This window comes from Melanotaenia boesemani, chromosome 7 (assembly GCF_017639745.1).
Source record: "Melanotaenia boesemani isolate fMelBoe1 chromosome 7, fMelBoe1.pri, whole genome shotgun sequence".
NCBI classification, from domain to species: Eukaryota; Metazoa; Chordata; class Actinopteri; order Atheriniformes; family Melanotaeniidae; genus Melanotaenia; species Melanotaenia boesemani.
The window spans coordinates 20,261,174-20,273,576 of NC_055688.1; the positions used below are offsets into that span (position 1 = coordinate 20,261,174).

General features: G+C 38.2%; 2 protein-coding genes across 2 annotated transcripts in view; one reads left to right on the forward strand and one right to left on the reverse strand.

Moving 5' to 3' along the window:
- Nucleotides 1-1,386: 1,386 nt before the first annotated feature.
- Nucleotides 1,387-7,819, forward strand: sash3 (SAM and SH3 domain containing 3). Its single transcript, XM_041990094.1, has 8 exons — nt 1,387-1,578; nt 3,282-3,377; nt 4,433-4,567; nt 5,025-5,160; nt 5,921-6,078; nt 6,473-6,685; nt 6,778-6,922; nt 7,158-7,819. The coding sequence occupies exons 1-8, from the start codon at nt 1,522-1,524 to the stop codon at nt 7,403-7,405; spliced, it is 1,188 nt and encodes a 395-aa protein (XP_041846028.1). The 5' UTR covers nt 1,387-1,521; the 3' UTR covers nt 7,406-7,819.
- A 410-nt stretch (nt 7,820-8,229) lies between these two features.
- Nucleotides 8,230-12,403, reverse strand: part of zdhhc9 (zinc finger DHHC-type palmitoyltransferase 9) — a 30,660-nt gene continuing 26,486 nt past the window's right edge. Inside the window, exon 9 of the mRNA XM_041990095.1 lies at nt 8,230-12,248. Coding sequence (XP_041846029.1) covers nt 12,045-12,248 — 204 coding nt within the window. The 3' untranslated portion in view covers nt 8,230-12,044. The remainder of the gene's footprint in view (nt 12,249-12,403) is intronic.

The window sequence follows — 12,403 nt, forward strand, 5'->3', positions numbered from 1 at the left end:
TGGAAATTATTATGAATATAAAGACATAATTAGATGCAATTTGTTGAGCATATGTAGGACTCTCGTTATTATACAATGATGAAAACAATTATTTGCCCAATAAATAACTGCAATTAATTGTCTGTTTTATTTTTAATCATAATGTACGAATACACAAACACCTTATGAAGTATAACAACATTTTATGAGCAAAGACAACTCAACCTAGAGACTAAACTCAAATAAAACTATAACTGAAAATTAGTTTTACGGTACCTTTCTTTTCTTTTTAGCCCCTGTACGTAAATGTTTGTGGAGGCTGATGAATTTCACTTTATTTGAAATTCTTTAGAATGTCTTCCTTAATTTGCAAGTTGAGGATTTCTGTCAATTTCTACTGGTCTTTTAAACTTCTGTAACATTTCTTTAAATGCTGATTTTCAGCCATGTTGAATGGCTTGTTATATATCACATATAACAAGAAAACCTATTGAATCGAGTTAAAACTTGTAGTGTTCTTTGTCTGATATCTTTTCAGGTTTGTTCCTCACTCAGATGTTGCTTTTTGCTTTTGTTTTGTCCCTAAGATCTGCAGTCAGATCTGTTTCATGCCAACCTTTAGCTGAGTGACAGGAAGCTAAAATAGGGCATCCTCTTTATCATGTGGTTTTTACCCCACCAAAATAACTAGCTAAACTTGTGTGCCTTGTACTTCCCTCTCTGCACTTACTGCTCGTAGGTTTGTAATGTTTTCCTGCGGGCTGAGTGCACATTCAAAAGCACGCACACACATTTCTGTGAGTTGTTTTTTTCTAGATGGAGTTTCATGGATGTTGGTACAGCATCAGCTTGTGTGTGGCTAATTGTCCAATATATCACTTTGCGTTGAGACATCTTCTGTAAGCATCATTTTTAGATTTTTGTCATTCACTGTAGCTGTGGCAGGCTGCAGCTGCAAAGCTGTTACTGAGTTTCTAAATATGTCATCTTCGGTTATATTTCACTTCCACACTTCATATGTGCTCACTATGATTACTGCTGAAAAAACTAAACCTGTCATTTTATCTGTATATCACAAACTCTCAGAGCTGGATGACCACTCAGTGTTTGCTTTACCTTCTTCCATTACAGATGCCACACTGCTGTTAAGGCAACATGATAATCCTTCAAAGATTGTTTAGATAACTAAACATATTAAACAAATGGAAACTGAAAAGGTGTTTAGCACGACTCACAATAAAAACTTTGTTTGTAGTAAAAGTCAAAACTGGGCTGTAGTGACGTCTTAATGAACTGTTTCAGTTCTACGTAATAATATACTATAAGAAACACAGTAGCCTGTCTGTGGTCCTGGCCAACAGAAACAAGGTTTCAGCACAGTCATGTGACTTCCTGGCTTGTGCACTTCATTCGGCTGCAGAGGAGTGCAGCTCAGCCCTCTCCATTCTCTTCATCTGATACTTGCTGTGACAGCCGGGCGACAGATATCCTCACTGATTTAAAAACGGTGTAACTTTCTCAGAGATCACAGGATCAGCAAGGATGCTGAGGCGAAGGCCTTCCAATGCCTCAGAGAAAGAACAGGTGCAGAAGAAGAAGGTATGTTTTTTTTTTTTTTTTGGTTCTTACTCTTGTTTTTGAAGGTGGAGAGAAGAAGCAGCTAATGTGCTCAAACTAAGTTTTTATTTGAGTTCAGGTTAAAAATTGTCATTAAAAGCTTTTGAAAGACACTCGTCTGTCTTTCTGTGCATCTATTTTCAACACAGGATGTCAGCTCAAGTTAGCGCAGAGCTCTGCGGTGAAGCTAAACAAACCCACACACAGGAACACGCACAAACACATTCACACAAAAAAAAACTTAAAGAAAACATTTTTATCTAAGACAGAACATTTTAAAGTTGTCTAACTAATCCTGCTGCAACTTGTGCTTTGTAAGTTCCTCTATTTGGCCGGGTGATTCATTGCTGCTGATGCACTTTGAGTCACATCAGGCTCTGTGGCTTTTGCTGCTTTTCTCTCCAGCTGCCATCACACGAGCACACCTCCTACACTCAACACTAGTGCCAATATTTTACATCTAGGTCTCCACTCTTGTGGTCTAATTCTCGCTTTGTCATTACACATCTCGGTGCCCTTTGCTGTCTGCAAACACCTCCTAACATTTAAGTCTCAGACACAGAAATCGAGGCTGGAGATTATCAGCATTATTTAGAACAATGATTTTTGCTGAATTGATTTTGACCTTTAGCTACAAAACGTGTCATGGTATAGGTCACTTGTTCATCTGCATGCACTGGTGGTTTAATTTTTCAGGTTTAATGCAAACCATCAGCCACAGGCACGGAGAATGATTGCCTGCAAGCAGTTGCTTAAGCTTTGCCCTTTTCCTGTGGTTTCAACAAAAAAGGATGAGTGCGATATGAGTTTTGCAGAGTGACGTGGTTAAATGGAAAATTAGACATAATTTCCATAACAGCGAGATGAAACTGTACATGGTGAAAAATATGCAAAGAAGTGAAAAATGCAGCTCTTGTGGTTAAAAGCAGAATGTAATCTTAACGTGTAGACCTCTACCAGAGCTAAAAATAAGTTTATTAAATCAATAGCTGATAAAAAAAAAATACATCAAGTTTTTGAGTTTTTAATCTTGTTTATGGAGTTTTAGACTGTCACACATGTTAAGATATTTAATGTTCTGGAAGCATAAGGATGAGTATTTCTTCTTTTCTTAGTGATTACAAAAATAATCTAAAATTTACTAAAACAAAAACGAATCTCCCAATTGGTTATTTCCATGTTATTTTTCATATACATCCATCCATTCCTCCTAATTCTGGTACCGAGTTAAGCGTGAAAGTTGCATTTGTGTTGTTTCATCTGTTTCCATGTGTCTTATAAGTTTAAAAGTCAGTCTTATGAGTACAAGCTGTTTATTTAGAGGACTCTCATAATTCAGCACACAACATCTCCTTTGTGCTTCCTGCTTAGCTGCTGCATTTACACGAACATTTCAGCCGCTGTATGAGTCACAGCACGCAAACGCTCGAGGACCTTCACTGAATATGTGAAGAGAAACATGATCAGTTGTCTGTTCTGAGAAATTCTCCTGCAGATCCATCATGTTCAAACATCTTAAGAGATAGGAGCATATTATGTGTGCATAACCATGAGAACAGCATTATCAGTGTTGCACCAAAAACCACCAAGCAACCGACTGATGTGTTTCTAAAGTTGTTCAAGTGATACCTTTTTGTTCACACTGCTTTGCTAGGCTTTTTCTCACCCAGTTTGTGTGTTTGCAGCTCACCTTGCAGAGGTCCAGCAGCTTCAAGGATTTCATGAAGCCCAAACCCACCTCTCCTGTTGTGTCAGAGAAGGAGTTCACTTTAGAGGAGAATGTAAGTTCATCCTCTCAGTCATAGAAATCAAACACAAAACATAATTCTCCAAACATAATAGTTTGGAGAAGTGGAAGTAGATGCTTTATGTTGTCTTTGTCTCTAAAGTTCTTAAATGATGAGTACTACTGATATTTTATCAACATGTTCCTCATTCATCAAGCAGCAAACATTTCATCCAGCCTCTGAAATGATGTTGCATCCAGAAAGGGGCCAAACACAAACTCTGAATAGTTGTGGCTCTTAGAGAAGCACCCTGCTCATGCTTCCTGATTAGCCACACAGATACACGTGTTAATATTTCAGAATTCACAGAGCATATTAATCACTTCGCAGAAACTTTCCGCAAACTATGTGGAAGTTGGAGGACAAGCAAGTGTAGAAGCACAGAAAAAGAAAGGAAATAAGAACGAGAGCACAGAGAGCAAATGACAGCAGCATGCAGACAGGATGTCCTATGGTGAGAGCTAGTCAAGCAGAGAGCCTCTGTATTGAACCAGGAGTCTGACAGGCTTCCCCAGGAGAATATTTACATTTTAGATTCAAGTTTATCCATTTTAATTTCATAGATTACTTTGTAAAATATGAGAATTCAATTTTTACTCCATTTTTGTTTATAGCAGCTAGTTGTCGTTTCTCTGCAGATAAACATCTGCTTTTCTTCACTACTGAGCTTAATCAAGAAAAACTAAAAGTCAAACTGTAGATCAGCTCACAGTGGGGCTGCAGATGGAGTTTGGTATTTGTACTTTCAAGCACCCGGCCACATTAGAGTGCAGGTGTGGGCGTGTGACTTTGTTTGTATACTATCTGTGTATGTAAACCGCATAACCACAAAGCCCATGCTTAAGTTTGTGCTTTAGTTTGTGAAAAGTGAACACTTTTGTGACTTGACAGTGTATTTTTTTACAACTATTTCTGTTAATGTTACATTAACAAAAGACATGTTTGATTTAAAAAAAGAAATACATTTAAGTCTCACTTTCTTGTTTTCCCAAGTGTTCGGTGTTCGAACAAATTTATGAGAAAGCTGGTTGTTTTTTCTCTCGTGTCAGGAGGCAGATGGTGTGGCAGCAGAAGAAGTGGTAAAAAGTGGCAGCAAACTGGGGAAGAAATGGCGCAACGTCATCTCCCGTACAATGACCCGCAAAACATCCAAAATGGTCCAGAAGGCGCTTGCTGAGGAGGGGGTAACAAAGTTTTACATTCTTTACCACAGCATAGCACACAAATATTTTTAAACTGTAATTGTTAATACATTTATAAACTTAAATTAGCATTACTGTTACAAATAGACATGAAGACTTCTGACAATTTCTTTTCTGACTACATAAAACTTTAAATATGTCTCCACCTAGTGGACAAACTTTGTATTGCAGCCTCAAAACAAACTTCAATTAGATTTTTTTAGTGACTGACAGTGCATTTACTCAGCTGTTGGGCAGCTTATGGGCAAATGTGTTTATTGAGACGCATATGTGGTGGCACTCTAAAGTTTTACTACAATATACTAAAGGAAGTATTAGATGTGTCAAATATTTGATTTGTTTGATTACAACTATTAATTTAATTGATCATTAAATGACCCTCAGTTTCACTCTGACAGAATTATCATTAACTAAAAGTGTTTGTTCTCTTTGTCTCCAGGGGGAGAGTGGTGAGGAGCTGTCCCCTGTCTCCTCTGACTTTCTTCCAGATCTGTGTGCAGGACAGAGGACATCTGTGTGTTCCACAGGTTCAGAGGACACCACCCCCAGCCCCATCAGCCGCCAGCTCTCTGGCAGTAAGTCTGTATCTGTAAACCAAACCCAGAATGTATGTCAGAATAATGTTCTCTCAGATGTGGGCCTATGAATTTCAACATCTTTTTTTGTGACAATAGACAGAAACGTCATTTAATTTGTGCATGTTGGACAGAAACACCACGCTATCCTGAGACTAAATCAATCCAAGACTTATGTTTCCATGATGTTATTTATTAACCCCTGCTGACAGATGGCAAAACTTGCAGTTTGAGGTGTAGTGAAATAACTACAAAGCAACAACAAAATTTTACTTTTAACTTTTAAAATGTTTAAGGAGCTGAAATGAAGGAAGCTGAGCTGTTTGCTGTGTTTGTACATTTAATTATCCCGTAACAACAAAAGGTCCTCATATATCCAGAATTTTTAGGTAACAATTTCATTAAAAGTGAACTTTTGAGTAAGTTTTTACTCCTATATCTGTTAATGAATTTAAGTCTGTCTTTGTTAAATAGGATAATTATGAGCACAATTTAACAAAGTCTTGTCATAAAAAAAAGTAAAAAGCCACAAAATGAAGCTCAAGCTAGTTGACTTGGTCCACTTAAAACCAACAAAGCATGGTTGGAAATGAAGCCCCAAAACAAAGGCAACACAGAGGTGACTAAATCAACCTATTAAGAGCGTGCAGCATGAAAATCGGGTTAAAGCTCAATTAGAGGTATTCACTGTGGTAAACCTGCAGTGTGTGTTTGGTGTCTCAGGTTGGATCTGACCCTTTCTCTTATGCATCCTCTTCAGGCAGCGACAGACAGAGCTTGGACAGCGGGTACTGCCAGAGGGACAGCATGAGGCTTGAGGACAATGGTGTTTCTTACAGCGGGCCGTTCTGTGGCCGTGCTTTGGTCCACACTGACTTCACTCCCAGCCCCTACGATGTAGAGTCGCTCAAACTGCAAGTGAGTCTCTGGAGGAGCCTTCCTCGCTGGCTGGGACTTGGCCCTCGGCCTTGTCTGCTGTCTCTTTGTGTTGTGCTCCAGGGAGCTTGTTAACTGTGTGAAACAAGACAGCTTCCACTGATTATCACCTTTAAGGGCAGAACCACTACTGACCTCAAATTATAAATTGATTTGCAAAAAGAAAATTTCATAAAAGACGATTAAAATGTCAATAAATCCACATTTTCAAAGCTGCTATACAAGTAATGATTATTTAGAGGACCTGTATGGATTCATTGTTCAGCACTGAGATTGTTTCAACTGACGATGACGGCTTTTTGTTCTGTTTCCTTCATCTTCTATCTTACTGTCAATAATGTCCTCACCCTCATATTCATGTTCTTCTGTTTTACAGAAAGGAGACGTCATCCACATCATTGACAAGCCCCCTGTGGGCACCTGGACAGGCAAACTCAACAACAAGGTGGGCTCCTTCAAGTTCATCTACGTCAACCTCCTCCCCGATGAGAGTCCCCCAAACAGGAGGAGACGCTGCAATAGCAAGAACCACCAAAACAAATCCAAGCCAAAAACCTTGGAGGAAGTCTTGGACAGCATAGGCCTGATGGTGAGAGAAACAGGACTGAGTGCTTACCACAGTGATCACTGTCGTCCAGAAACTAATCTCAAACTGATGACACATGACCTCTCGTGTTTCAGGAGCTGAGTCCACTGCTGTCCATGCATGGTTTCCAGAGCCTGGAGGACTTTGCAGGACTAAAGGAGTCTCATCTAAATGAGCTGAACATCACAGACACAGAGCAACGTTTCAAGATCCTGAATGCCATGGAGCTCCTCAGAGACTGTAAGTTTACTCAGTGATGATAAAAACACCCAGAACATTTCCAACTTCTGCTACTCTACAGCTGCCGATCAGAAAACAAACTCTCATCCACAGAGCACATTTCATCATAAGATTATATCATAGCTGTCCCCTAGTGTGGACAGCCAAAAATAAATAATATAAGATAGTGTAAAACAGATTTTTTTTTTCTCCTAAATGCTCTGTGTCAAAATCTAACTGCTTTCATCTCATGCAGCTGAAGAAGAGGCAGAAGAGGAGGAAGAGGAGAAAGATAAATCTGGAGAAGACCCCAAGGAGCCGAGAGACTCGGGCTGCTTTGAAAGTTCAGATAACCTGGAGAATGGACGAGAAGAACTGAAGACGGAGGACGAGACGAACAAGGAAAGTGAGAAACAGGAGCAAAAGCCAGAAGAGACACAATCAGAGCAGCTGGAGGCTGTACAGGAGCAGCTGCAGGCACTGATAGTGGACGAAGCACCATAAGAGGCGATGGAGAATATTCAAACTTCTTCCTCCTTGGTTTTCAAGGACACTGTTTAATGTCATTAAGATGTGTGGGACAGCTGACAGCTTAAAAGACACATGTCTTATGCCAAGTTTCAACAGTTTGCTTTCACTATTGAACAAGCAGCACAACTTTTTACAAACCAGCATCATTCCTCTGGAGTAAGTTGTTGTATTGTCATAAATATATTTTGTTTTCTTTAAAGTGTCATGTGAAATGTGTGATTGTAAGCCCTTTGAAAAAGTTTTTTTTTCCTCAGTATATCTTTATGTTGAACAAAAGAATGTAAAATATTTTCACGTTTGTCTTACAGTCGTATTACACTGATGCCTGCCACTTATCATTAGTAGGTGCTGTAAATACAAGTTAAATAAAAATAATCCTGTTCTGGATTGTTCAGCCTTTTCTTATTGTGGTTTTATTTTCCCGTCTTGTCAGCAATTGGAGCTTGTTGTCTAGCTGTGGGGATGGTTGAGTTATTATAACCAGCTTTGGCAACTGAGATATCTCCACCACAACATAGCATCCAAATTCAAATGTAGACAAAAACGACACCCAGAACAAGCAGAGGACTGTTGGTTAAGATTATGCTCTCCATGAGACTGCAAGCGTGTTAGATACTAGATGTACCGATTACAGCTGCTGTGTATGGGGTGAGTTTTTATTCCTGTAGATAGGAGTTAGGGTGTAGATATTGAGAAATAAAGGCTGTAGCTTGACCTGTAAAGATGAACCACAGGCCTGCATCTTCAGGGCTACATATATGTCTTCCACAAAAATACCAAGGGAAAGGCAAGGATGCTTTTTTTTTTTTTTTTTTTTTGTAATTTACTTTTCTTGCATTGAAATTAAAATCTACAGCTATGCCTGCAGCTCCATGTAGAGTTTACAAAGGTTTTAACCAACATGTGATGAGATATTTCAGACTGGAAGGAAATTGTGTATTACAAAGCATTATTACATTGAAAAATCCACAAGAAGTAAAATTTTTATCAACCAAAAAGCATCAGACGGGAATTGTGACTGTAATAATTCTTCCATCTTCTTTAAAAGCCAACATATTTGTCCTCATGCAATTTGTAATAATACCTGGACACAAACATTTTATGTATCTTTAAAAAGACGCTTTATAATAAGACATGTTGTTTATTTATCAGACACACTGATCATGTAAAAAGAAGTGAAGTAAAATGAATGATACATATAATCACAGTGCTGATACTAAACAAAGTGAACATAAATAAGCGTTCCATCATATTACTTTGTATACATAATGCAATGTCATTGATTCATCAGAGAACTCAAATCTGATCATGGTTTTAACACAGGAATCATAAATACTAGAGTTCAGCTTGGTTGGCAAAAACTTAAGAAGTTTAGGTGTCCCTTTAAAATGTGCTTTAAAAACACAAACATCCCTCCTATCGAATATCAGCAACACACATTCTTGTTTCTCAGCGACAACAATGATCTAATGCACCATTTCAAACACCTTCTACAAAGAAAAGAAGTTTAGCTCTAAAACTGATCTTGGTTTTACTACGTCTTACTGGAAATTTAACAATTTTTGGAAAGTTTTTTTCAAACAAATTACACAAAGTAATACTGCCACACATTTTACATCATCCAGCAGAGATGTGTCAGATTAATATGATGACTAATTATTTCACAAAATAATGACTGGCAATAAGTTAGGGATGCAGTTTGTCAAAGTAAACATTTGCTAGACTTATATAGGTAAACTGAATATGCAGGGGTTGTGGTGGGGGTGGACTGCAAATCACTATTATTCAGCTTTCTAAACAACTTTTTTTCTGATCAAACAAATAATCAAAAGATGAACCAATAGTAGAGAGAAATCTGTAAAATGTGGCCTTATTTATTTTTTATTTTTCATAGTCAGAAAGTTTCTGATATTGGTTTTGGGCAGTAAACTGTTACAGAAAAACACAATTCCAGTGTACTGAAATCTACTTTATCTACTGTAGCTAAAAATATACTTTAAGGAAGTTAAGGAGCAACAGTGTCTGCTTTGACTCATTTAATAACTGAAATTGGGTAGATTTGCCTGATACAATACTACATGAATAAGATTCACAAAACTCTGTCTTGCATACAACACAATCACTAGCACTTAAACTCTCGCTATCAGCTAACATCATCTAAATACTAAGAATTAGCTGGACTTTTTTTAATATCCCTTTCTGTGAAGACACTCCTCCCTTTAACAATCTCCAAAACATTAAAAAGCTTTATAAAAAGAGAGGACTGAACATCCTTTCTTTTCTGCCATTATGAACAAAAGTGAAAGCTGCCTCAAACATGGCCGCATTGCGGGAGCAACTTGTCACAGCAAAAACGCAAGTGACAATACAGGAAGAGTTTAATTTAGAGGCAGAAGACAGCAGGACTCTGAGGAAAATCAGCTCTTCTATGACTTACAGAAGGAGATGCTAAAAAACTAACCCTGACTGCCCACTCTACCATCTTCAGTCATCAGCTTTCTAAGTTCCAGTACAAGTAAACCTGCTAGAAACAATATGTAATTTAGTTTAAATAATGGCTTTGCTTAGTTATTTGCTTCTCAAACTCCTTTTCAGTTTATTCTTGTGACACAGCAACGTCTGATCCCCAGAGGCTATAATGACCACTTTAGCCAAAGAATGATTATCTCAAAGATAATTTTTTTTAATTATTTGTGGAACTTAATTCAGTCTATAAAGATGGGAGGATCACAAATTTGTTGTATAATATTACAAATGTGTTTTCTGCTTCTCTTTCCTGTTCAAGTACACAATTGGACACTTCAGGACGTATATTTATTACTACTTCTTTTCTTACTGAGAGTTCAATGAAGAGATCAATACCACTTTAGTAAATGAATGATCATGATATGTAGCGGCTCATTAGCCTAGCTTAGCAAAAGTGGGCTGAAAACCAAGAGGAGAGAAGCTTGCTGGGTTCAAAATTTAGAAAACATATCTGCCAGCACCTCTAAAGCTAATTAATTAACCAGTTTGACCTTTTGAAAGTTCAAATAATAATGTTAATGTTGCTTATGCTAGCTGTTTCCCCTTGTTTTTAACGGTTATGCTAAGCTAAGCAGCTGCTCCTTGTACTATGATTTCATGGGCAAACTGGGAAGTGGTATTATCACATTCATTCAACTCAGCAAGGAAGTGAATAAACCTCTTATTCAGAAAGCCAAACTACTCATATATTTGAACTCTAACAATGATTAATAATATCAAAATGTTTTTTTCTGATGATAGGCGAAGCTAGGCTAACCTAAGGAACTGCAGGTTGTACCTTCACCGACACATAAGAGTGGTATCAATCCACACTTCTAGAAAATAGTTAATAAAGTTGTTTCAAGAAGGTCTAACCACTCCTTCATTTAAGGATTCATAGGATTAATTTTCTATTTAACACTAGAAAGTTTTTTTTCCTTGGTAAGATAAGCTAAGCTAGGCAGCTACTGGCTGTACTTTCAGATTAAATGCAGAGGCAGGTAAGTAGTATTGATCTGCTCATCAGACTGCTCATCATAAGCAAGAAAGATGTATACATCTTTACCATAACATCAAACCACTTCTTTAATCTTATGACTCACCTCACCTCATCATTTCATCTGCATTTTAACACTATCAAGGGGCTTCTCGTTTGGTTGACTTCAGTTGCTGCAGGTGGTGCAACTTTTTCAATAAGGCACTGTCAGTATGAGTGTCTACGCTCATCAGGCCTTTAGTCTCTCACACATACTAGGGTTTAGAGGTTCAACATCAAATGGATTTTATCTGTGTGTAAGTTTCCTCAGTTTAAAAGTGCCAACCTGGTTTTACATCTTTGATTATACAAACGTAAAGACAGCTGTTGGTCTGAATATGATCACTTAAAATTATTTAAAAAAATGTACATAAGTGGCAACAGTAGTGAATACAGCGATATCAGAAAATAAGGTAGACGTTGCCTGGAAGGAGCCTGAAGGATTTTTCAGCAAAGGATTCTCTTCCTGCCTGGACATCATAGTATGTACTCGCAAAAGTTAAAACTTCATCCACACTCTTCATAAAGACCAACCTTGTCTAGCCTTCTTGCGGTTTGCATAGGACATGTAATATATGCACAACATAGATGACTGTATGAGTTTTACACACATCCAGAAGTCATACCTTCTGTCTCTGCCAGAGGAGTATATTTGAACATCCACATCAATGTCTTGATACAATTTTAAATAAAGAATGACTGACAATCAGAGCAAGCCCATTATTATTATATATTTTTTTTTGTTTCTTTGTTTTTTATTTTTAGTTTTTTCCACCTTCTCCTCATCGTGTCTTTTCCATGCAGTGTTCAGGAGGCAAGAAGCTGCTGACTTTTCATTTAATCACTCCTCCTCCAGGAGTGAAGTGTCAATCCAACAGCTCTGCAGCAACTACTAGGAAGAGGAGGGAGGAGGAGCTGCAGCAGAGGCTCCACTTCTCTTGGGGAATCAAGTGTAAGAGTCAGAAAATGAGTGAGTCACCCGCATAGTATTCAGACATTGATTAATAATGTTTCAGTTCATGATCAGGCAGGATGCTGGAGAAGAAGTTCTGAGCCGCCCACCTCATGCAGCTAATGGGTATTGTCCTTGGCAATGGATGTCTCTGCATCAGTCTCGGGTGAAGCGAGGGGTGGCAGCGTTTGAGCCGAAGGATGCTCCACTTTAGAAGAGGAGCTCTTCTCTTTGGGGGAGGGGCTCTCCTCTGCTAAAGCAGCAATGCTCGGCTTGGCATCGTCAGGTGTGTGCTCATTGGGGATGAGTGGAGCTGTGGTTTTCTGCAGAAATAACATAACAAGAGTCACTGATGACAAACTGAGATGTATGGGATAATTCATACAAACAAAACATGTGAAGGATGTATAATTTGAGCTCAGCTGTTTACAGACCATAGAATAGGGATACCAAACACAGCCCAGAATGTCCAATCTGT

Coding starts and splice junctions, on each gene's coding strand:
- sash3 (XM_041990094.1), top strand. CDS start 1,522: ATGCTGAGGCGAAGGCCTTCCAATGCCTCAGAGAAAGAACAGGTGCAG. Junction 3,378..4,432: donor AGTTCACTTTAGAGGAGAAT/GTAAGTTCATCC, acceptor CTCTCGTGTCAG/GAGGCAGATGGTGTGGCAGC. Junction 6,923..7,157: donor CATGGAGCTCCTCAGAGACT/GTAAGTTTACTC, acceptor CATCTCATGCAG/CTGAAGAAGAGGCAGAAGAG.